Genomic DNA, 27,088 nt, shown 5'->3' with positions numbered 1-27,088 from the left:
ACCAGCGACCAGTGACCAGCCCCCAGCCAGCAGCGACGTGCAAGCGACGCTGCGCTTGTACGGAGCCGGCGTCTGGAAGCTGCGGACACTGGTAACTAAGGTAAACATCGGGTATGGTTACCCGATGTTTACATTAGTTACCAGCGCACACCGCTTAGCTTTGCTCTCCTAGCTACAGTACACATCGGGTTAATTAACCCGATGTGTAATGCAGCTACATGTGCAGAGAGCAGGGAGCCGCGCACACTGCTTAGCGCTGGCTCCTTGCTCTCCTAGCTACAGTACACATCGGGTTAATTAACCCGATGTGTACAGCAGCTACATGTGCAGAGAGCCGGAGCCGGCAGCACAGGCAGCGTGAGAGCTGCGGAGGCTGGTAACTAAGGTAAATATCGGGTAACCACCTTGGTTACCCGATGTTTATCTTGGTTACAGCTTACCGCAGCTGCCAGACGCCGGCTCCTGCTCCCTGCTCGCTTCATTTCGTCGCTCTCTCGCTGTCACACACAGCGATCTGTGTGTCACAGTGGGAGAGCGCCTTTGAAGAAAACAAACCAGGGCTGTGTGTAACGAGCAGCGATCTCGCAGAAGGGGCCAGATCGCTGCTCAGTGTCACACACAGCGAGATCGCTAATGAGGTCACTGCTGCGTCACAAAAAACGTGACTCAGCAGCGATCTCGGCAGCGAGCTCGCTGTGTGTGAAGCACCCCTTATTGAGAGGTTTACGAAAATCTATTGGGGAGCTCTGGAGGAACGACAATTTTTTTAGGTTCTTTTGATATTTTATGACATATCTTTCCATTCAACAATTTTTTTTCTCCAGATCACTAGTATTGTCTGACTTTACGCCGTCATTTTTACACACTGTCTGGTATATATTTAGCTGTAAATTCATCCATGAATCAATCGGTAGACACAGTAATGCTATTCTTGTATATGGATCATCTAGTGCCTCAGTTTGGCTGTGGAGATTATCAGCTATATTGGTTTAAGTCCATATTTTAATTACCAAATAAACAGCCATGAAGATAAATGTAGGAACACTGAACCCTTACACCCCCCATGATAAAACTTGGCCAATATTCCTGAAAGTGGACGCTCTAAAGATTAGATACATGCCACTTACAATACCCTCAGTTGCTCCTTAGCACAAATCTACCTGTTTCCCAGTCTGCGGCAAAGGAGCAACCAAGACCACTTTCTAAGACCTGTGGCACGTTGGTGAACTTACACCCTAAGTCCTCTCCTCTCACCACCGGTCAAAGGTGGTCTCCAGACTCACTTGGCAGTAAAATAATTCTAATGGTCTCAAAGCCAAAATTACTTTTCCCATTCGCGTAACCTATCACACCTAAACAACACAACATGCGTCCTAACTGACTGCAATGTATTCATGGTTGGGAAAGAGAATCGCTTGTTTCCTCCATAGAGGATTTGATTTTATGTCATTATTGTTATTGTAGCACCGTATCAAAGTAATGAAAATGGGTCTGGTAATGAATGTGCAAAGTACAAAAAGGGTCACTTTAAAGAAGAGCGATTATTCCAAACAACTGGAATTCTTTGATTAAAGCATGCACTGAAACGTAAGTTTCGTCGGACTTTTGAGTGCTTCCCCTGAAATGCAACATAAAGGAAAAAAAATAAAATAAAACCAGAATGTGGCTGTTTTCAGAATTAGCATCTGCTGGTGAGGGTTTCTTGGCACAGATGTCTTCAGCTTTTATTGCTGCATTTTCCTGATAATCTCAGCGGAGACAGGAGGATGGAAATTGATTGTGTGGTGACGGAGACCCTGAGCTGTCTTGTAACTCTTCCCGCAGCGGCATTTGAAAGGTTTACGGACTCGTATTTGCGTTCTGTGTCCATTCTTGGCGTGGTACTTAATACCATTTACATTCTGTGGGTGAGAGGAAAAACAGTACAGATGTTAAATCAAAATGCAATATGGATTTTCTCAAGATTACGTTCAGCCCATACAGCAGATAATTCTCCTGACATATATGTCTAATATGTCTATAGCCCAGGAGGTACTGATTCTCTTTGAAGAGAATGCCAGCTGGCTTATGAGGACCTACAGGCCATGCTCCTTGTCAAGAAGGTCTGAAAATTAGTTACCTACTGGAGGTAGAGGCCCTATACAGAATAGATGAAAATCGACGAACCCGCCGATATCTGCATGACCGGCTGGCCATCTAATGGGTATTTGGGCTTGACTCTCCTCCGTCAGATGATGTAGGGGAAAGGTTACTAGGTGAGGCACTAGGTCACCTGTCCTGCATGTGCACTGTCGCCACGGCAGTGGTTGGCGCACGGCAATGCACCTTTAAGGCCCCAAAGTTAGGGACCCACTCAGAGGTTCACCGTGATGCGGCAGTGGGCTTCATACAGTCTAATCAGGATTTAACCAAGAACCTCATGTTCAGGTGCATAAATTTTTACCTAGCGGCATTATGTCAGCTTTTGATTTTTCGATGTGCGATTCATGTCTTTTTCTACAACTATGTTTCAAAGAAGTTTGAAATGTCAGCACCTGATACTTTTGTTTTCAGAGGAGAAAAAGGCACTGCCAGAGATGTCTGTAAGCGGCTTTATCTTCTCACCCTCATGCAAACATGTAAGCGCATGGCTTAGTCGAACATTCATGTTTATGGGATAGTCAGGGCAGAGAGTTGTTAGTTGAATGATCATTTTCCCACTTGCAATCTCATTGGTATGACCAGCTTTGGACTGATGATTCCCTTTTGGAGAAAGCAGAGATCCAGCTAAATATACTAAACCATGTGACAAGGCTCATTAAAGGGTTAGTCATTGACCTATAGAGTAGCTGCCTCCAATAGATGGCAAGAGATATCCAGCCTTCTTGAGCTGCTAATTTACATAACATGAACAGAGACAATTAATAGTGTTCCTTTGTGAAGCATACTTTTTATGGGATATCCACCAAATTAATGTCTAATGTTACAATTCTATTTTACACCTGTTGTTGAGTGCTGCAATTCAAGAGAATTTAAAGTATAAAGGGTCAAAGGCATTTTCCCTTACTTTAAAATGTTACTTATATTTGGCCAAGCTTGGGGTAACACTATATAAAATCCTATGCTCACATTCTGCATCGTTGCCATTCTTCCGCACTCACTACTGTGTCCTCCACTGGTCTTGGGGTATCAACACCTGCAGGGGGCGTCACATCACCAGTGCAGCCAATAAGTAGCAGGCTTTAACGGAATGTGAAAGCTGCAGGCTATCAGCATCCACAGATTGACCGCAACGGCCATGTCACTCCTCTTCCAGATGATGATGCTGAGATTGGTGAGAGTCAAAGTAGAAAGTGCAAAAGAGTGGCACCGGTACAAGAAATTATTATAGGGCTTTTTTTTATTATCACACCCTGGACCCATTGATAACGACTTTTGAAGTAGTGGAAACCCCCTTTAACTATTGTGGCTAAATCTGAGTACAAGAATACTTTTATATATATATTAAAAAAAAATGTAGCACATCTATGATGTTGTGACCACATTTTTCACTATTCTGATTTTTCTTTACAGTAGACCACAAAAATAAGTATACGAAAAATGCAAATGAAGTCATGAAATCGGCCCTGTGCTTTACAATTACATTTTTAATGGCATTACGATTAGCAATGAAATTCTCAATAAAAGACCTTCCAACAAACACACATTTTATATGGTGTTCTGTAGAAATCCAATCACGCTGTCCTATATTCCTGGACTTGTAGTTTTACAGCCCTTGTTCTCTACATGTTGCTTTCTCTATGTATATGTATTATAGAGGTAATCTAGAATTACAAAAATATGTTTGTATTCCAGAAGCAGCCGTTCATCACTTGTGTCTGGTATTGTACCTCGGCTGCATTGACGGAAATGGGGCTGAACTGTAATATCATACTCAACCTTTGGACAAGGGAGGCACTATTTTTGTAAGACGGCAACCAGGTTTTTCTAATCCAATACAACCCATTTTTATACAGTAATTAACATTATGATGACTATACATTTTTTTCCAAGTTATGCCTTCTATATATCGGGGCTGTGGGGTTGGAGTTGTGGAGTCTAAAATAGTTTTTGGTGGAGTTGAGAGTTGTTAGAAATCTACCAACTCCCGCTCCAGGTTTTTTTATTTTTTTAAAATGATCTATTATTAAATAAGTTTATTAACTATCTGGGAATTTACAAAAGTTTAAAAATGTTAATATATTAATCTATGGCCCCGGATGTTATTATTTTGCTATTGTAAATTTGTTCTTGGCCTTTTATTAAGGAGTTGGTGGCGGTGTCAGAGAAGAGTTAGACCTTGGTTTACAGACCCCACAGCGCCAACTACGTATAAGAATTGTTCTTTAGATAGGAATATAGACTATGCCATGGTTGCAGTAAAGGAGAACCAGAAAAACGGCGTGATGGTGACTGCGCTGCTTAGACGTAACAGAGACCAATACACTTTCTCCATATGAAGGGTGGTTTATTTGTCAACGCGTTTCGAAGTAGTCAGACTTCTTTTTTAGGACTTAGTGGTTCTCCTGAGGAAGAAGTGTGACTACTTCGAAATGTTTTCATCTGGACAAAATGCATTGGTCTCTGTCACTTTCCAGCAGCACAGTCATCTCCACGCCATTTTCCTGGTTCCACTATATGATTCAAGCCTTAGGGGCACTTTACACGCTGCGACATCGCTAGCGATGTCGAGCGCGATAGCTCCCGCTCGTGCGACATTTGGAGCTTGCTGCCGTAGCGAACATTGTCGCTATGGCAGCATCACATGCACATACCTGGTCAGCGACGTCGCTGTGACCGCCGAACAATCCCTCCCTCAAGGGGGAGGTGCGTTCGGCGTCATAGCGACGTCACTGCGGCGTCATTAAGCGGCCGGCTAATAGAAGCGGAGGGGCGGAGATGAGTGGGACGTAACATCCCGCCCACCTCCTTCCTTCCGCATTGCCGGTGGACGCAGGTAAGGAGATGTTCGTCGCTCCCGCGGTGTCACACATAGAGATGTGTGATGCTGCAGGAATGACGAACAACATCGTACCTGTGGCAGCAGCGATATTAAGGAAAGGAGCGACGTGTCAACGATCACCGTTTTGGAACGATTTTGCGATCGTTGCTCATTAGTGTTACACGCTGCGATGTCGCTACCGACGCCGGATGTGCGTCACCAACGACGATATATTGGTAGCGATGTCGCAGCGTGTAAAGTACCCCTTAGTGCTCGTGGTTCAATGCTGTTATTTTGTTGTGTGGTACACACGTCAGCAAGGTGAGCACATATTCTGCAATACCAATATCAGTCCATTGGATAACACAGGTTTATTTGTCAACACGTTTCGAAGTAGTCAGACTTCTTCTTTAGTACTTGGTGGTTCTCTTGAGGACGAGGTGTGACCACTTCAAAACGCATTAAGAAATAAACCATCCTTCAACTGGATAACATGCATTGGTCTCTGTCACTTTCCAGCAGAGCAGTCATTTCCACGCCATTTTCTTGCTTCCACTACGTTTCCACCCTTAGGGCTCGTGGTTTGAGGCTCTGATCTTGTTGTGTGCTACACAACTCAGCAAAGTGAGCACATACTCTGCATATACCCATATCAGTCCGTTATTTGCGCTGTTCTATCTTATAGTTTGTGGTAAACACACTTGCATTATCAGAACAAGCCTTTTTGTGATATCCAGCATTGGCAGCAGAAAGTGTCCTCCTATGCCAGCAATCAGACGTTTATTGCCAGTTTGGCGTTTTTTTTATTGCATTCTCTAGATTAATTTTTGCTCAGATGTGACACGTACTGCTGCATTAACCCTTCAGTGACAGCTTGTACAACGCACATTCTCCAGCACACGATGTGTGGACAGGGGCATCTTTATAACATGGAACAAACAAATAAAAATCATCTTGCACTTATATAAAATGAATAAAATGTTCTGTTAATGGGATGTGATGAGCAGTAAACTCTGCAGATCATAAATAGCCTCAGCTTGTTAAATCTGCGCAGCTGCAGACAGCAATGAAGACTATCGTCTTCTATTATATGACTGCCTTTGTCATTCGTGGCCTCTGCCTTGAAGAAAATGACACTGTTATAAACTTCAGGTCTGTGAAATCTCTCTTTGAAATGCGCACAAACCTGAAAAGGTAAGACTCTGATGGGCAGGACGAGCCGACAATTCCCCTTTAGTCACAGCTCGATCCCTGTATATTATTTCTACTTAACATTGCAGGGTTTACAAAGTTATGGCTATGTCTATGTCTATGGCTATGTGTGCACGTTGCATCTTTGTGGTGACCACAAAGATGCACGTTTTTGATCTTAAAAAAACGCTCCCTCGGCATGCATTTCTTGCCACGTTTTAGGCTATGTGCGCATGCTGCATCTTCTTTTGACCACAAAGATGCAGTATTTTTATCTTGTAGTGGCCACAAAGATGCAGCATTTTTATCTCTGTGGTGACCACAAAGATGCAGCATTTTTATCTTGTAGTGGCCACAAAGATGCAGCATTTTTATCTTGTAGTGACCACAAAGATGCAGTATTTTTTATCTCTGTGGTGACTACGAAGAGCAGCGTTTTTGTCTTAAAAAAAACACAGGAGTCCTCCACCTGTCAGACCTCTACTGAAGTGAGCCGCAGGATTAGCGCTGACGTCACTCAGGTGATCTGCGGTAACACCGCACATCACCTGACTGAAGTCACTGCTTATCTCACGGCTCACTTCAGCCGCGGCGTGATATGCGGTCACAAGTGAAGGACTCAAGCTGTCAACGCACATCACCTGACTGAAGTCACCGCTGATCTCGCGTGGCTCACTTCAGCCGTGGACGGATTTGCGATAAAAGGTGGAAGACTCCAGTCAGGAGATATACGGTGATAGCTGGAGTCCTCCACCAGTCACCGCAAATATGGCCGTGGCTGAAGTGAGTGTGAGATCGGCGGTGACTTCAGTCAGGTGATGTGCGGTGACAGCTGAGTCACTGCTGATCCCGCGTGACTCACTTCACTTGCGGCCTGACCCTCAAAGCGAGCAGTCATGTTCTATGGCCGCTCGCTGTTATTGTCAGATGTAGCAGAGCTGGATGCATCATGGGACCTCGTGTGGATTACGTCAGACCTGGAGGGGTGTTTTAGGGGTTAATAAAGTGGTGAAAGAAGGGGCTTTTTTGTGTTTTATTTCAAATAAAGGATTTTTTGGGTGATTGTGTTTATTTACTTTCACTTCAGCTTAGTGATGCGGGGGTGTCTCATAGACACCTGCCATCACTAAGCTAGGACTTAGTGGCAGCTATGGGCTGCTGCCATTAACTCCTTATTACCCCGATTGCCACCGCACCCTAAGTATGCACAATACAGTAAGGTGTATTCTCTGGCTATGCACAGTGCAGTGCTTCCTCAATATGAGTAGAGCAGCAGTAGGAATGGTGGAGGGTTGCGTACTCCAGGGGTATGCGCAGTACTCTATTGGTATGCATGGTATTATAAGGTGCACTCCCTAAGTATGCACAATACAGTAAGGTGTACTTGGAATGTGTGCTGCAGCAATATGTACTTCCTTGGTATGTATTGTGCAGGGAGGGTATACACAGTAGAGGGAGGTGCACTACCTGGGCATATCCACTACACCTAGTTGTACTCCCTGTATATGAACAGTGGAGGAAAGTGCACTCTCAGGGTATGCATGGTACAGCTTTATGTGTTCAATGTAAAGGCAGAGTATGCATAGTGAAGATAGGTGTATGTGAGGTACAGCTAGGTGTACTGTTTGGCTATGCTCACTACACCTAGTTATACTCCCTGGGTATGTGCAGTGCAATGAAGAGTACTCCTTGAGTTTGTATGGCGCAGCAATATGTAGTCACTGTACTGGGAGGGTATGCACAATGTAGACAGGTGTATTCCCTGCGCTAGTGAGGTACAGTTAGGTGTACTTGTGATGCCCCTGGACTATTCAGGTCATCACAATGTACTGCACAAACTGCCCTTCCGTGCAGTATTCAAATCCCTCATGGTTCTGGGTCCCCATCTTGCAGTGTTGCCTCCAACAGCAAATGAAATCCTAGATACACCCTGCACTACACCCACCAGGCACACCAGTGGACGGCTTAAGCGGTATAGGGTCGCCCACCTAGGGGTCAGGAAGGGGAGGTGAGGAGTGTAGAAGTGAAGTGGAGAGAGAGAAGTGAGGTAGCCCTCGAGCTGAGAGGAGCTCAGAGGAAGCTGGGAGTAGTGGCTCCCAGGAGAAGCTGACTAGGTTGCAGATGGTGGTCTGGACCTAGAGGAGTCGGACCCCCGGTCGCAGGGGATTGAGGCTAGGTGCCTGGACCTGTCAAAGAGGAAGGTCAGCAGCCTGGTCCTATCACCGGTCCAGGACCGCAGGCACGGCGGGGTACACGGACCCTAGGTCGGGGAGAATCTTCAGGCAACCCGGCAATTAACCTGCGAAGAACGGAGCCTTTATGGACTGTTCCGACTAGCTCCAGAATCGGGGCACTAGCGCAATGAGGGGGATAGGGCTTTCCAAACAAGCAGCCCATTAAAATACCAAGCGTGAGCCCTGACAGCAAGCTCCCACACTTAGCCACAGTGGGGAGCGGGGCCCAGCAAGTTCCAGACTACCGGGCCACTACAGTGAATTTAAACTTTGTGCCAGGAGGCAGGTCACGGATCACCAGGCAGCACTGCAGGGGACGGGACCCGGACGAGCTCCCCTTTGAGCGGAAGCGGCACCCAGAGACTTGGTTTACACAGTTTTCAGTGTCTGCTTATTTGCTGAGTGAGTACATGAGTGATTTCCCCCTTCACGGCACTGAGTATCACCATCTAGAGTCCCGGGGCCTACCCCTACCCGTGGTGGGCAACGACACCTTGCTGCTCCACTCCATCACCCCGGGTACTCCCAACGGCAGCGGTGGTACTCCAAATTACCGCACATCATGGGTGGCGTCATGAACTATAACTCCCCTGTAAATATCCCCCCTTTTACTTTAAAGTGTGGCCCCTAAGCCCCCGGGCCCGGAGACCCTCAAGCCACGAACGGACACTACCCGAGGATCCGAGCGGTTCGGTCGCAGCTGGGGCGGCACATACTCCGTGAGTTAGTGAGGTACAGCTAGGTGTACTCCCTTGGTTATTGAAGTACAGCTACAGTAGATATACTCTCTTGGTTTGTGAGGTATAGCTAGGTGTACTCCCTGGTATTCACAGTGCAGGAAGGGTATGCACAAAATAGGGAGGTGTAGTCCCTGGCAGGGGTGAACATATCAGTGCTGCAACCAGGGGCCCAGGAGGTAAGGGGGCTCATTTCTACCTCCAAAGCAGGTGGAATTGTGCATTTTGATGAGTTCTTGGGCTGCACAGGGCCCATATATTGTATAGAGGACCATTTCTGTCTGTGCCAGACAGTGCTCCCTGTATATGTGCAGTGCAGGGAGAACATACACAGGTAATGGAGGTGTACTCCCTGTGGAACAATAAGGTGTTCTCTTTGGGTATGTACGGTGCAGTGAGGTGTACTCCCTAGATATGCAGGGAGAGCGATGAAACCAGCCAGAATACATGACTAAGGCTACTTTCACACATCCGGTTTGAGCCGTGCGGCTCAATCCGGCTGTGAAACCTATGCAACGGATAGCGAAAACACCACATCCTTTGCATAAGTTTTTACATGCGGCCGGTCCGGTTTTTTCCAGTTGCGGCACGCTACTGAGCATGCGCAGTGGAAGAAACCGCATGCGGCGGCCGGATGCGTTTTTTCCGCATCGCGCCACATCCGGCGTCCATAGGCATGCATTGAAAAATGCGCCGCGGTGCGATGCGGTTTTTTTGCCGTAGCAAAAAACGTTGCAGGCAACGTTCCATCCGGCCGCAGCATCGGCTAAATCTGCCACATGCGGCAAAAACCGGACCGAACGCAAGCCCATGCGGCACAATACGGCACTAATGTAAATCTATGCAAAAAAACCCGCAACCGGCGGCAAAAAAAAACGGTTGCGGTTTTTCTGCAGAGCGCCGTATTGTGCCGCAGAGCAAAAACCGGATGTGTGAAAGTAGCCTAAGATGTACAAGATGCAAGGACAAGGCGCAGAATGTCAATCAATTCACAATCAGCAGCTTTGTTGCAATAATTTCTGCTACTAAAATCTGTTCAATCTGACAAAGGTTGTTTTGGAGGCAAGCACATGGATTTATGTAAGCCCCATTCAGAAGAACTTGACTGTGGGAAAGTTGTAGACATTTCTGCAACAAACCTACTGCATTTAAATTACTTCTAAAGGTCTGGTTTCCTAACCCAATGTTACCTATGAAGTAATAATGCTCTATCGTGTTCCATTCATTTTGTAGGGAAAACAGTAAAAATTACACAAGTACATGCTTGTACCATGAAAAGCAATTGTGCAAAGAATGTCTGGAAACTTGATTTTTAAAGGGTAATACTGAGTCTTTGTGTGGCTTCGTCCGCAATCTAAGCCACACCTGCTAGAAAGGGGTGAAAATGAATTATGACTGAAGACAAGATTTAGTTCAGCCCTAATAAAACGCACAGAGCATACACGATGCAGGCAGGGGGTAAGCAAAGTAAGGCTGACGCCGGATCTCAATGAGTGACATAGAAATAAATTCCGCCTCTATAATTGCTGGGGACTTGCTACTTCTTTTTCCACTCTGCTAATGTCAACATTTTGTTTTGTGTATCGATGAAGCTTGCCAAGGTCTGAAGGTATGAAGTATAAAACACTGCCAATCTTGTAAATGGCTTTTACAGCGCTGGTTAACTGTACTGGAGGCGACAAATTATGAATTCAGATGACTTTATGTTTCAGAAATGCAAATATGATTCACAAGGGAAGTGATGTGGCAGATGCATTGATAATGAACTAATTGAATGAGATGTCAGCCTCAGAATGGGGTAAGCATGGAAATTCATGAAAACGCACATTGCATAGTTGTCTGATATAAATTATTAATAACTATAGCTCTAAATTGGTCTACACAGATATTTGTACCAGTAACATTGGCCAATTTGATCCATATGATCTTTAACACAACCATTGATGGCTGATTGCTCATTTGGAAAATACTTATTCCTGTTTATGCCATCGCCCTTTGACTTGAAAGTGCATGTGTTTTCAGTGGGAAGATCGCCACTGCCAGCCAGCTATGGCAATGACTTATCTCTGATGACAACAACGGATGGGGCTTGTTATAATGCAGCATGTCTGATCCTTCCAATTAGATCTGACATGGGAAAGAGTTGGGACACCCCCATATGCCTAAGATGGTCGACCTGTTGTAACAATGTGACTGCAGGATAGCGAGGGACAGCAGCTTGGCTCCTACGTTGTCCCTCACGCTAAGGGACTCTAGGCTATCCCCGACCTCCTGGCTACACCTAATGGTGGAGATGCCTGAGTCTTATGTCTGGCTATTCTCCTGACCACATCTAATCTGTTGCTACCCCCTACCCCTCCCTAGGGAAGGCAGGGGCAAGAGTGTGATAACAGTACAGATTAAGGCATGCAGGGTAAACACCATAACTGCTCACAGCAATGATGAACAACAACTACCAGTAGGTGTGGATCACAACACCTCACCAGACCAGTATAGGTAAACTATGGCTGGCATTAATGGAATAATCCAGCCAGCATATATAGGATGGGAGTGAACGGGAGTGGTTCCCCCACAGCATGTGATCAAAGAGACTAGGAAGCAGCCCAACACTTGCCTGCCTTAGCCTGTGGGTCGATGCCTCCGTCTCCCTGCGCTGATCACAGACCTCAGAGAAGTTAGCAGGCAGAGTGCCAGAATCTGTACTCTCCACAGATCCTGGCGCAGCCATGACAGTTGGCGATGTCTGCAAAAATCTCCTTGTGATGCCCATCCAGCAGAAATCATTAGGTTCAGCCAACATTCATTAATGTGCATGGCCAAGAATGTTTTAGCATGGTGTTCTGCCAATCATTAGAGATGCCCAACCAATGTTGTCTGCGCGTTTCGTGTTTGCTTGTGTTTTAACTACAACTTAAATTTTTTACAATATGTAAAATAAAGTCTTCATTATTGGTTTCGAACATCACAGTTCATCACTTTTTGACATTTATTGGTCACATACTCCTTTTAAGCCAACTATGTATTGCTCCAGTGCAGGAAAACTTCTCAGAGCTCAAACATTTTATTTAAAAAAAGATATATAAATTCGAAAGTTTTGTGTTTAAAGTTTATTTTCAGGCTTATGTGTTGCTAGTGCTACAGACTACAAATAAACTCTGTGTAATTTGATTATGTAGTCACACTATTTTCCATCTATACCCTAACTTGCTAACCTATATTCAGTAGGTTGGGAAGAGGAAGGCGACAGATGGAAGGACGTGAGACTTGTTTGTAGTCTGTAACCATGGAGATACATATGGTCAGCATAACAGCTACAGACAAAACAAATATAATATTTTGTCAAGACTGTTTAGGCTCACATTTACAGTAGTGACCAAATGTTTAGCATTTTTTTTTTGTTAGAGTGCTTACTTCTATATGGTTGCTGTGATGCCGTTTTCCTTGTGATAAATTGAAAGTGCATGAAGTTGTCATCATGTAAGACCTTAATTTTAACCAAAATGCTTTGGAATCTAGGAATGGTCATTTAATGAAGGAAAACGGACTGCCAAAAGTTTTGCATTTACAATTTAATGATCACAACATAGAGAGTAATTCATTGTTTACAATGCCATAGCTTAGTATTTTGTATCATAACCTCTTGCTTTAATTACTGTACTACACCGACGGGGCATCTAAGCCACTAGGGTATGCAAGACATCTTGAGGGATCTCGCTCCATTGCATATGCAAATCTGCAAACAAGTCATCCTTATTACTATGGGTATGGGTCCCAACTCGTTGCCCTGACTCATCTCAAAGGGGCTTTATAGGGTGTAAATCAGGTGAATGGCTTGGCCATTGAAACAGGCAAACATTTTTCTTTGCTAGTCATTTTTTTTTTACTAAATTAGATGTGTCCTTAGGATCATTGTCATTCTGGAATTTCCAGCGCATGCCTACTTTGGTTTTACCAAGTGGCAGCATTACATTCTCCAGTATATCCATTTATATTTCCATCAATTCTATGCAGATGGACAATGACAGATGCAGAAAATCAGCCCCAAAACATGACATTGCCACCAGCATGTTTCACTGTAGGTATTTGGTACCTTACATCTTTACATTTTCCAATTGGGCACTATATATAGTGCTTGCAATCTCTACCAAACAAATTGAACCACAACACCTAAGAGCAATCTGTCTCTCTCCCATGGCTGTGTTATTTGGAAAACTCAAGTCGGACCTTTCGGTTCTTTGCAGAGATGAAAAGCTTTTTGACTGGAACTCGTGCATTCAAGCCTACTGCTCTTAGCCAATGCTCCACGGTTTGGTGACTCTCTGTGACCCCATATTCTTCATTTATTTCATGTGAAAACTGTACAGATACAGACGTTTTCTTAAACATGTAACTTTGGAGAAAGTTTTCCGTGGTTGTCAACTTCTAGGTTTGTCAGCTGTTACATGCTTCTATTTCTTTCTTTATTATACGTGACACTTGACTCTGAGAACAGTTGAAGTCCATAGCTGCCTCTTTTTGGCTTTTGCCTGATGTCACTCTCAGAATAATAAGCTTTCTCACATCTGGTGATAAATTTGGCTTTGGCTTTGTCATGTTTTATCCAAAACAAATCTCCAAAAAATGTTTAGCCAAAATTAGTTACCTATGGCAAAATATGCAAATTATTTGGCCCAGCAAATGTGGAAAACCAACACAAAGGAATTGAACACAATTTTCATCCCTAGAGCGGACGACCATTTGTTTCCGGTTTATTAAAATCACCAGGAAAATGGCATCACAACAACCAGACAGAAGTAATCACACTTTTTAAAAAAAATGCAAAACTTTTGGTCACTATTGTATTTTCTGTTCCTTTGGATGCATTTAGGCAATAGAGATACATGCTTTTCAAAAAGCGGGTACAAAGTAATATAACTTCAAATGTTTTTTTTTGGTTTTTTTTATAGATAGATTCCTTAAAGAGGTTGTTTAGGACTATTTAGAGGATAGGCCATCAATATCAATCAGTGGGCATCCCAACCGATCAGCTCTTGCTTGTCCTTTTGAGGTCAAAAGGATAATCAGTATGGAATAGAAACAGACCACCATAGTCCCATACACTGTGTAGTCACCATTCTTGGGTAATACACCTCATCTCCCCTGAAATGACGGGGAGCTCAGAAGATAGGCCATTCATATTTAATTTCTGAAGACCTTCAATGCAGAAGTTTAAACTCCCATGCTAAAAAATGTTATCTAGAATTTTCTTACGAAAATGATCACCTCCATCATAGTATAAAGCCTATGAATTTTCTGTTGTCTACTAATCAGTGAAACTACCACTTCCCAATGACATATATAAGTGCTAACAAAGCAATAAAATGATAAGCAAGGCATACAACGTTTACTGAATATAAACACATAAAGCAGTGCAAACTGGATTTACTACAGCTGAAGTGCACGTAGAAAAAGGGTAGAACTACTAGGAAAACACCAGCCGTCATAGAACTCCCATAAAAGATCTGCAAACAGACACAGGGTGGGTCAACGGCAAAGTTAATATGTGTTGATTGTCAAGGTGCAATTTTAGAAATGGTTGTGAACTACAAATCTATGAAAACCTTTGGTGAAACTCAAAGAATTCAGATTGCTTATGTCACACCAGGGCAATTAGAAAGGCCAGAGAAAACAGGAAAAATAGCTGGTGCCAAGGCAGGGCGTGCCAAGAACAGCACTTGCATAGCTTACCTTCTAAAAGATCCTACCCAGTTTTTGGGTAAACAATAAACTTCCTTTTGGCAAAGTTCAACTCAAAAGTCAATAGTGTTCATATAGTCAGTAATCTTACAGACCACGTAAAAGTGTCCTATAAACCGTCCATCTAAAATGACTGCTTTGGAAAATTATTTCCCATTCATACAATAATAGAAAAGTATCATAAACTTTTTAAGGTGTGATAAATCTATCCTGTTGCTCAACTAGAAAAGATAAATAAAACCGCTCAAGATAGTGTTCAAAAAAAGAAAAAAATACATATTCACACACTGATTCCCTGTATCTCCTGTTCCAATATGGTGTAATCTTTCACCGGCCGCCATTTATTGCTGCTTCCTGCTCACCCCCGGTCATACTCCAACTCAAGGACATTTATGTGTAGAAATAAAGCAGTAAATTATATGTTTGGTATATCACTTCTACTATCAGCTTTATAATGGGGACTTGATTTCCCCAAAATACATTGCGTCATGGAGGTTTCATATACTGTGAAAAATTATTACATTTTTGGGGTATTTTATTCTATAATAACTTTTTCTACAGGAAGTACATGGTTGTATTGCACCAATAAAGTGTCCTATTTTTTTAGGTTGATTCTGAAAGAGATGACAGTATAAATTTGGTGTGCCTTCTAAATAACTTAAAACATAACCATTAATGCCGACACAGCTTGCAACAACAGTGAGTACACCCCCTAATTGAAAATGGTCAAATTGTGTCCAATTAGCCACTTCTCCTCACCAGTGTCATGTGACTCTATAATGTTACAAGGTCTCAGGTGTGAGTGGGGAGCGGGTGTGGTAAATTTGGTGTTATCGCTCACACACTCGCTCATAGTGGTCACTTGAAGTTCAACATGGCACCTTATGGCAAAGAATTCTCTGAGAATCTGAAAAAAAGAATCGTTGCTTTACATAAAGATGGCCTAAGCTATAAGAAGATTGCCACCACCCTGAAATGGAGCTGCAGTACGGTGGCCAAGACAATAGAGCGGTTTAAGAAGACAGGATCCAATTACAACAGGCCTCGCCATAGTTGACTAAGGAAGTTGAGTGCATGTGCTCAGCATCATATCCAGAAGTTGTCTCTTCAAAACAGACATATGAGTGCTGCCAGCGTTGCTGCAAAGGTTAAAGGGGTGGTGGGGTCAGCCTGCCAGTGCTCAGACCATATGCCACACACTGCATCAAATTAGTCTGCTTGGCTGTCATCCCAAGGAAGCATCTTTTACAGATGATGCACAAAAAAGCTCATTAACAGGTTGCTGAAGACAAGCAGAATAAGGACATGGATTACTGGAACCATGTCCTGTGGTCTGATAAGATCAAGACAAACTTATTTCTTTCAGATGGTGTCAAGAGTTTGTAGAGGCAACCAGATGAGGAGCACAAAGACAAGTGTGTCATGCCTACAGTCAGGCATGGTGGTGGGAGTGTCATGGTTTGGGGTTGCAGGAGTGCTGCAGGCTATGGGTAGCTACAGTTCATTGAAGGCACCATGAATGCCAACATGTACTGTAACATACTGAAGAAGAGCATGATTCCCTCTGTTCGTATTTTAACATAACGACCCCCAAACACATCTCCACGATGACTGCTCCCTTGCTAAAGAAACTGAGGGTAAAGGTGCTGGACTGGCCAGGCATGTCTCCAGAACTAAACCCTATTGACCATCTGTGAGGCCTCCTCAAATGGAAGGTGGAGGAGTGCAAGGTCTCTAACATCCACCAGCTCTGTGATGTCATCATAGAGGATTGGAAGAGGATTCCAGTGGCTCCTGTGAAGCTCTAGTGAACTTAATGTCCAAGAGAGTTAAGGCAGTGCTTGAAAACAATGGAGGTCACACAAAATATTGAGACTTTGGGTACAATATGTTCATTTTCACTTAGAGGTGTACTCACTTTTGTTGCCAGCGGTTTAGACATTAAAAGCTGTGTGTTGGGTTATTTAGAGGGCACTAAACTTTACATTGTATCAGTGTTGTATATTCAGTGTTGTCCCATCAAAAGATAATAAAATATGGGGAGCGCTCACTTATGTGATATACAGTATATCCAATAAATAGATTTTCTTAATAAAGGTGGATCGATGGTTGTATTGCACGTGTAAAAAGATCCTATTTTTGTGGTTGATAGTGCAAGATCTGCCTATTTAAAGGGGATGGTCACTACTTGAACAATACCTACTCATTCCCCTTGTTCACCCCGGTAAAAATAAATCGTCCTACACTCACCTCCATTGTGACTTTCAATAAACGCCCGCCTTCGGACATTTGAGTAGGATGTGAGTGCTGCGCTGACTTCCTGCTCAAAAGTCCAAAGACGGCGAGAAGGAATATGGCACTGATTGGTCGTGAGGCTCACTTGTCATAACAATGTCACGTGGGCCCAGGAACGCGGCTTTAGACAAAATAAAAAAAACTGATGGGTAGATTAGTATTATCCTGTCTCCTCTTGAGGCAATTCACAGTACACGCATACACACAGCACTGCTAAACCAATATACACACAGATCTGCCCCATCAATACACACACAGCTCTGCTACATCAATACAAAGATACACAGCTCTGCTACAGTCAGAAGTAGATTATAATGGGGGCAATCTGGGGCCTGGGGCCCAAAACTCCACTGGGGTCCATTGCCAGATTACCTTCTTAATAATGTTTTGTGCAGAAACACAATCACCTCGCTCCTATTTGCCCGGCACTGATCTCCAGGCAGGGAGTTTTCCTGGAAGTGCGCTGCCCTCAATATAGAATGGCAGCGCAGCTCCAGTGGAGATTTTGTCACCGGCACAATGACATCAGCCAGTGTTGTCATGTACACTCTGTTATCAAGAAGATGTGGAGCCCGGTGGACCGGACCAGAGTAATGAGGGAATAGGAACGAGGGGAGCATGTGATTTTCCTTTTTTATTTTTTTCTATATCTGTATGGAAAGTGTGCCTGTATGAGGGCTCATTCTGTATATAGGGAGTATGAGTGAGCTCACATTATATTTTGAGGGCAATGTGGGGACTCATAATGTTTATAGAAAGCTATGTGAGGGCTCATACTGTATATAGGGACTAGGAGTGTTCTAATACTGTATATAGGGGCTATGTGTGGGCTCATATTGTATATAGAGGGCTATGTGGGGGTTTATACTGCATATAAGGGCTATGTGGGGGCTCATGCTGTATATAGGGCGGCTATTTGGGCAGGGTCGGCTCCAGGTTTTTGTGGGCCCCGGGCAAAGAAGTCTCAGCGGGCCCCATGCACACATAGACACACGCATATACAGATACTTACACATACAGGCATATCTACACATACATATTTGAAGACAAATTCACAAAAATACATATAAACAGACATAAGTATATACACAGTCATATACACTGATATACATAGATACACATCATACATGCACACACAGACATATCTATTATATAAAGCTGTGTGTGTGTGTGTGTGCGCGTGTGTGTGCGTGTGTGTGTGTGCGTGAGCGTCTGCTAAAGGAATGTTGGCATGTCACAATGTAGCCAGGGAAAGAGACAGACAGGGAACGAGAGGAGGGAAGGAGACAGACAGGGAAGAGACAGACAGACAGGAAAAGATACAGACAGACATAGACAGAGAGAGATAGACAAAGAGACAGACACAGATAGACAGAGAGACAGAGACAGACAGGGAAAGAGACTGACAGGGAAATAGACAGACATATAAAGAGATAGAGAGAGACAGACAAAGGGATAGAGAGACAGACAGACAGAGAGAGACAGACAGAGAGGGAGACAGACCGAGACTCGGAGACAGACAGAGAGACAGTTACTATCCTGGGCAACGCCGGATACTACAGCTAGTTAGAGATATTTTTAATATGGGGAAGCCGGCAGCAGCCTCACTCACCTCCCCTGCTTGTCTCCCATCCAGCTCCTCAAGGGTATGTGGCTATGCAGGGCATGCTGCATGATGGCTGTCACTAACAGACATGGCAGCTCACAGTACACTGCGATGTGTCTCCTAGTAGTGACTATGCTGGGCCAGGACTGCAAATTTAATTCTGTTTGTGTGCCAGCCCAGCAGTGTCACTGCTAGCAAACCTGGCAGTACATTGCACTCTGAGCCTGCTGTATATACATCACAGGAGATATGAAGGTTACAGTATAGACATCACAGGGGAGGGTGGGGACAAATACATCACAGGGGAAGTTGGGGCATAGACAGCACTGGGGTCATACATGTTACTGGAGTCACTGGGGGGGCATACACATTACTGGAACATAGACATCACTGGGGGAGCATATATATCACTGGGGGCATACAAGTTACTGGTGTCAGTGGGGGAGCACACACATACTGGGGTCGGGGGGGCATAGACATACTGGCGCGACTCAGGATCATATACATTACTAGGGCCACTAAGGAGCATAGACATTACGGGGGCCAGTGGGGGCATACAGATACTGGGGCTGGGGGGGGCATACACATTGCTGGGTATGCTGAGGGACATACACCTTACTGAGGCCACTGAGGGGTATACACATTACTGGGGATGCTAGGGGGCATACATATTACTGATGCCAGAGGGTGAGCATACACATGCTGGAGATGGTGAGGGGCATACACATTTCTGGGGCTAGTGGGGGGCTTAACATTACTGGGGACAGTGGGAGGCATACACATACTGGGGAATGCTTGGGCCTGGGGAGCATACACATACTGCGGGATGCTGGGGGCACATGCAGGCAGGCGGCAGCACTTGGGGACGCTGGGGGCCGACAGCTGCTCTTCTTCATCTGTGGGACAGGAGTGCATTCCCAATAACTATAATTAAGTATAAAGTATAAGTAAGTATAATTAATATGTAAATATTAATATTAAGCAGAATTAATGGTACAGCCCTCCTCAATAGTCACGGTCTCTCATGTGGCCCTTGGGAAAATGAATTTCCAACCCCTGCCCTATTATGTATAGTGCTATAGTATGTTTAGCACTGTACATATATGTGTGCCACTGTCTTTCCCATTCTGTTTTGGCAGATGTGCTCCTGTTTGCTAATCAAGTGACCTATCACATAATCTAGCAAAAGTGGAGCATGTGACATCGGGTTGGGGGCCGGGGGGCCTTGCCTTCTAAACTGCTACTTTTAATTTGCCCCTGGCTACAGCAATACAAACACATACAGCTATGCTACATAAAAAACCCACATACACACAGATCTACTACATTGATACAAACACATCCTGCTCTGTTACATCAATATAAACACATTCAGCTCTGCTACATCAATACACACATGACATACATCTTGCTTTTCCCTTTTCATCAATGCCAATCATGTGACCAGAGACTGTCCTGTGACCCGATGTCTTTACAAAGAACAATCAGAACTTTTTACTCCACCATTATATTCAGCTGCTTGTGTGAACTTAGGACATAGACTCAGTTGATGTCAAGACATATTCCCGACCTCCTGAAGCAGTGGAAAGCTCCCCAAATTCAGGACAATCCTGCTGGATCCCGGATGGTTGGTGTACCGCCCCGCGGCCTCGGCCGCTCGGATCCGTGCTCGCGTTCTACGGGTGGTGGCTCGAGCCTCTCACGGACCCACGGGTCACTTCGCTCTGCAAGGGGGTTGGCGTTACACACAGGGGATGCGAGTATTTGTTTTTTGGGATGATTGTTCATAACGCCACCCACGGGTTGTGGTGATGGTGGACACCACTGCTGCGGTGAAGGTACGGGGACTCCTGGGAGCGGTGTAGTGGCGCAGCTAGGTGTTGACCCCTCCGTGGGTAGGGGATGTTGGTCCCGGGGCCCGGTTGGGCTGTGGGCAGGGGTGCAGGGCGCAGTGTTGCGGTGCAGCACGGTGCAGTGCCTGATGGCACTGTTGTACTCACGATTAAACCACACAGAGTCACTGGTAAACCAAACAAAGGAATGAACGGGGCCCGCAGCCGGCTGCAGCTTCCTGGCTACAACCGGCACCATCCGTGTTGGGGAGCCCCGCTATGTCGCGGCCTGTCTTGCTGCCTTCTAGCGATAACCCTCCGCTGCCTCAGCCAAGGCCTGGAGTTTGGGAGCGGCCAGCCTCACCTTCCGGGCCTCCTGCCGGTCAGCGTCCAACATTCTTCGGGCCGGGCGGACTGCCGGGGCCTCTTCGGGCGTGCTCACTTCTGGGACCTGCGGTTCCTCACGGGGAATGGGCACCTTCCAGGGCAACGGAGTCGGTGCTGACCGGGCAAGCGGCCGTCCGCGGGCCGCGTCCACAGGCCTATCCTCGCGGGCAGGTACGGTGGAACTGATCAGTGGAGCAGCAGCGAGCAGTATTGGCAGTGGGGGACGCAGCAGGGTGAGCGGGAGCAGACCAGGCCCCTCGGCAGCAGTAGCCGTTCCCTCTGGGACATAGGGACGTGGGTCGCTTACCCGCTCCTCCAACACTGCCTCCACCTCACGTGCCCGCACGGCCGCAGCCACCTCCTCCATCTCAGCCACCCATCCTTCCACGAGGAGCTGGACTTGTGCCTGTAGACGGCGCCTCATCTGCGCCATCCAGGCTTCCACCCACGCCGCTGTTCCGGGCACGGGCTCCGGGGCATCAGATTTGCTAGACGGGGCGGACATGTTTCTTGCTCGGGATCCAGGAACAAGACTGGTGCAGAGCCCTGGCGTCCCTGTTTCTTATCCCCGAGATCACATGAGGCCAGCTCCTCGCCCGCCCCCCCTTGGTCTTTCTACAGCACTTCTCCCTTTGGGGGCAGGGCTTCGCTTTCGCGCCTTCACTGCTCGGAGAAGACGACTCGAGCTGGAAACTTTCACGCCCAAGATGTCGGATCTTCAGATTTTTCAGCAGGACGCCGCTGACTGGAACCACAAGGCGCACTTCTACCGGTAAGTAGACTGATTCTATCCTGTTCGTGACGCCAGAAGAGTCGATATGTACCACCCCGTGGCCTCGGCTGCGGCCGCCGAGCCGCTCGGATCCGTGCTCGCTTTCTACGGGTGGTGGCTCAAGCCTCTCACGGACCCGGAGGTCACGTCGCTCTGCAAGGGGGTTGGTGTTACACACGGGGGATGCGGGTATTTGATTTTTGGGATGATTGTTCGTGACGCCACCCACGGGTTGTGGTGATGCTACGTAGACACCACCGCTGCGGTGAAGGTACGGGGACTCCCGTGAGCGGTGTAGTGGCGCAGCTAGGTGTTGACCACTCCGTGGGTAGGGGATGTTGGTCCCAGGGCCCGGTCGGGCTGTGGGCAGGGGTGCAGGGCGCAGTGTTGCGGTGCAGCGCGGTGCGGTGCCTGATGGCACTGTTGTACTCATGATTAAACCACACAGAGTCACTGGTAAACCAAACGGAGGAATGAACGGGGCCGGCAGCCGGCTGCAGCTTCCTAGTTGGGTTGGCAATGTCCGCCTTTCTCCTGCACCTGTGTTTGTAGTATCACCACTGTGCCTGGGCACTGGTAGTCCGCTCCCCGGCGTGTATGTGTCGTAGGAGCCCCTGTTGCCCGCAGACGCTGGCCCTTGGATCTCTGGCCTCTGGCGGTGGCTACTATCCGGACGGGTTGGGCTGTTGCCTTCAAATGGGACTTTGATGGGAATGAACCTCTGTGGTCCAGACCGCAATCAGTTAATCTGACTATGGTGGTGGCATATAGCCTAGTCGGGGTGTGAGTACCCTGCCTGGTGCTCCAGTATCCTGTTAGCTCCCCGGTTCGGTTCTGGCGGGCCACTACCCTGTCCCGGTCCCTTACTGTTTCACTGGTCGTATTCCCGGTCTCCTGCAGGCGGCTACTGCCGTCTGCCTGCCTGACTGTTTGAACCGTCTGTCTGCACTGACTGTCTGAACAGATCTTTCCTTCTCTCCACTCCACTGTACTGAACTCAACTGTCTACTGTTTTCCTGCCTCAGGCCAGCAGACTCCTCGGGGGCGTGTCTTTCTGCCTGACTCCGCCCACCTGGTGTGCCTGTCTAACACTGAGGGAGGCAATCAGGTCTTTGTGGTTGACTGGTGGTACCTTTCTAGTGTGGGGCTGTATGTGGTGAGTGTTGTGACCTGTGACCCCTGGGGTCCAGGGCGTCACAGTTGGGAGGTCTGGATTTAACAAAACCTAAAATCAATAGTCTTTGTTGGCGGTAGAAATCAATCACAGAACACCTTTCGTCTGTGTTTGCATGTAAATGCTGAAATTTCTGCAGCGATTTGACAGCACATGTGCGCTTCAAATCGCTGCAGAAACACTGCATAATGAATGCAGTGTTTCAGCAGAATAAATCTCGATTTCATGCACTCTGGCTGCTGCTCCCACCATAGACAGAGTGGGATCTGCATCCAAAGCACACGGAATAATTGACATGCTGCTTTTATGAACACACGGATTTGGGTCAAAATTTTAGCACCCAAATCGCTGCGTTCAAAAAAGCAACATGCGGATGGATTATGCACAATCTTCATAGATTGTCCAGGGAACGCAGGACGAATGGATTTACGCTGCAGTCCTAGACGCAGCGTTAATGCATGCAATATGCACATGTGCGCACATGGCCTAAAGGCTATGTTCACACGTTGCATTTATGCAGCATTTTTTGCAGAGTTTATTTTCAAGAGTTTTATGCAAATAAAAAACTGCTATGTACAATAGCAGCAAAAGCGATGAGACTCCAGAAATCTCCTGCACACAGTCGCTTTTTTTTCCTGACAAATGGAAAACTGCTGCATTTCACAGAAGCAGCGCCGCGAGTGCAGAAATGCAACACCTGCTTTTGTGGGGAACAAAACTAACTTTATTTAAACATATACTGTAGACAACTGACACAACAGAAATGCAACAAAAATACAGAAAAAAAAGCAGTAAAAACGCAGGAAAATGTGCTTTTTGGAAGTAGCTTTTTGCTGCCAAGAGAGCAGGTTTTGGCAGCAGAAAAAAACGCAACGTGTGAACATAGCCTAAAAGGTTTGACCTCTTATCTTCACTGTAACTGATCTCTTGGGGACATGATTTTGTGACACTTAAGTGTTACACGTTTTCCTCCTGCACAAGTTAGTGTGGTTTTTTTTGTAGAGCTCTCTTGTGAATAAAATGGCTGCTGACCAGTTCAGTCTACCAGCCTTGTCCAATTGAAAAAAGTCTGACATGACAGAGCTGCTTTTCCATTTGATTAGAGGACTGGCCCAGTCACATGCTTCTCCTTCAGCAGCCATATTGTAGACAGAAGCGCTGAGCAGTCAGGTTCACACGAGCGTATGGAAAAGCATTTGTTTTAGGCCGCGTACACATGTTGAGTATTTTACCTCAGTTTTTGTGGCCAAAACCAGGAGTGGAACAATGAGAGGAAAAGTATAATAGAAACATGGACACCACTGCTGTATTTATTACCCACTCCTGGTATCAGCTACAAATACTGAGGTAAAAAAGTCCCCAAATACTCAACATGTGCTGGGGGCCTAACATACAGAAACAAACTGATGATTTTTCATCCATATCATCATTTGGGTGGCATGTGTTTTTTACTTGTACAATTTAATTAATAATAAAGGTAAATACCGTTTCCTATCTTTAGAATTGTAATATATCCCATATGGCATATGTGAGACGTTTTTTGTGCACTCATTGATTTATGGTGGACAAGTCTGATCCACAATATGGACCAGAGTAGTGAATACTGACATTTTTACATGCAGAGCATCGGTTCAACCATCACATTGTCTTGCATTGGTTCTTGCGCTGTCCGTGTGCCATCAGTTTTACATACAGAGAAGAACACATAGACGTTTCATATATTCATCTGAACAAAGCCTAAGGCTGGAAACACATCTATGCGAGGAAAATCGGTCCGAGTTGGCTGAAAAAAACTCGGCTGATTTTAGTTCATGTTAGGTCAGAGTGCAATGCAACTGCACTGCGATCCTGAGATTTGTCTCATGATTGCAGTGCGTGTGCAATGCTTGTGTGATCCGTGTGTGATCCTTTTTTTTCTCAGCAGCTGTCATCTGCCATTCAGCTCTGCTACATGTCCGTTGACAGCAGCCACAGACAGCCATGTAGCAGAGCTGAATGGCAGATGACAGCAGACACAGACAGAGCCGCAGGATCAGAATGAACTCGGGTGAACTTCACCCGACTTCATTGTCATGCCGCGGCTCTGTCTGTGTCGCGTCCTGATTAGCGGTCACCCGTGAAGGACTCACCGGTGACCGCTAATCCCCTGAGTGACTGAATTGAGCAGCGAGATTAGCGCTGCTGTCACTCAGGTTACCTGCGGCCAGCTGGATCCTCCCCCCGTGACCGCAACTCACCTGTGAATTCATCGCTGTCACTCGGGCGACTTGCTGTCACTGTTGGAGGATCCAGCGGTGGCCACGAGTTACCTGACTGACATCAGCTGATCGCACTTCTCACCTCAGTTGCTGCGTGGAGGTGACAGGAGCGGCGGTGTTCTTCTGCAGCTCCTGTCACCTTCATGTAGCAGAGCTGGAAGCGACGCGGGACCTCCGAGGATTACGTTGGACAAGGATGGGTTTTTTGCGTACTTAATAAAGTGGTGAACGAGGGTCTTTGTTATTGTTTATTATTTCAAATAAAGGATTTTTTCACTGTGTGTGTTTATTAACTTTAATTTACAGGTTAATCATTGGGGGTGTCTCAGATGCCTGCAATGATTAATCTAGGATTTAGTGGCAGCTATGGGCTGCCATTAACTCCTTATTACCCTGATTGCCAACGCACCAGGGCAAATCGGGAAGAGCCGGGTACAGTCCCAGAACAGTCGCATCTAATAGAAGCGGCCATTCTGGGCGGCTGCTGGCTGATATTGTTAGGCTGGGGGGCTCCCCATAACGTGGAGCTCCACATCCGGAGAATAGCAGCCTTCAGCCGTATGGCTTTATCTGGCTGGTATTAAAATTGGGGGGGACCGCATGCCGTTTTTTTAAATTATTTATTTATTTATTTTAATGCACAGCATAGACACGCCCACCGGCTGCTGTGATTGGTTCCAGTGAGACAGCTGTCACTCAGAGTGGGGGCGTGTGTGACTGCAACCAATCATAGGTGCCGGTGGGCGGGTAAAGCAGGGAATACGAGATTGAACGCCGTGCAGCGCCGCGCCGGTGATCGGGGATCGGTGAGTATGAGAGAGGGGGGGAGAGGGATAGACCGACATGGACAGAGAGTGAGGGACAGAGATAGTGACCGACCGACAGAGAGAGAATAGAGACCGAGAGGGAGAGACCGACTGACAGGGAATAGTGATTGACAGACATTGTGAGACATCACTCGTTTCCAGTGTTTTAGGAAACATGCGAGAAATGTATTTAGAAAATCGGATGTCACTAGGATAGTGTGAGTGCCGTCCCGTGACATCCGATTTTTTTACACGCTCCCATAGACTTGCATTGGAGACACTCGCAGTAGAAACTTGCAAAAAAGCAGCATGCTGCGATTTTTTTCTCAGTCCGATTTGGACTGAGAAAAAAAAAAAAATCGCAAATGCGAGCTGAATCATTCACTAACATGTGTCCGATTCCAATGCGAGATTTTCTCGCATTGCTCTACTGCGAGAAACTCGCAAGTGAGAAGCAGCCCTAAAGCTGCAACAAGTGTAAGAGGAGGACCGGTAATACTTATATATTAGTGCCACATAATCATCTTCTCAAAACATCTGTTAAAATAACGATAAAGAGGCCAACCTTTTTATTTTTCCAGAGCAGTTTGAGAAGAGATGAAAGCTCGCGATGATTAGTTGCTATGGGCTAAACACTACAAATATCTAAGCACTTTCAGACATTCTTGATAAATGAGGTCCAATATTCCTGTACCCGTCAAGGCTACGCTGCGGTTTTTGCTGCGTTTTTGGCTGCAGTTTTGTTGTCAGAGCTTCCTGACGTGACATTTGACTTCCCAGCAAAATCTATGAGAAGTCAGATTTGCTATGCGCACAGTTTATTTGTCAGCGTTTTATTTGTCAAAAATTTGTGACAAAAAAAATGCAGCATGTTCATTCTTCCTGCGTTTTTGTCAACATTTGTCACAAAAACCCAGCAAAAATGCATGTTGTGAAAAACGCACAAAAACCCCACCGAAAACGCAGCAAAAATGCACCTACAATTTCAAGCATTTTTTGTGACATTTCCAGGCTGTCTCTCACAAGGTGCAGTTTTGGCTGCTGTTTTGGCTGCAGTTTATGAACACAAAAAGATGCAGCGTGCGCATGTAGCCTTACGG

General features: G+C 45.9%; 1 protein-coding gene across 1 annotated transcript in view; it reads right to left on the bottom strand.

Moving 5' to 3' along the window:
* Positions 1 to 433: 433 nt before the first annotated feature.
* JAZF1 (JAZF zinc finger 1) overlaps positions 434 to 27,088 on the bottom strand; it is a 438,407-nt gene continuing 411,752 nt past the window's right edge. Inside the window, exon 5 of the mRNA XM_075316682.1 lies at positions 434 to 1,901. Coding sequence (XP_075172797.1) covers positions 1,725 to 1,901 — 177 coding nt within the window. The 3' untranslated portion in view covers positions 434 to 1,724. The remainder of the gene's footprint in view (positions 1,902 to 27,088) is intronic.

The sequence above is a fragment of the Anomaloglossus baeobatrachus genome, chromosome 6, assembly GCF_048569485.1.
Source record: "Anomaloglossus baeobatrachus isolate aAnoBae1 chromosome 6, aAnoBae1.hap1, whole genome shotgun sequence".
Lineage (NCBI taxonomy): Eukaryota > Metazoa > Chordata > Amphibia > Anura > Aromobatidae > Anomaloglossus > Anomaloglossus baeobatrachus.
Note: the sequence above shows the minus strand (reverse complement) of the source record. Positions and strands in the feature narration are given on the sequence as shown.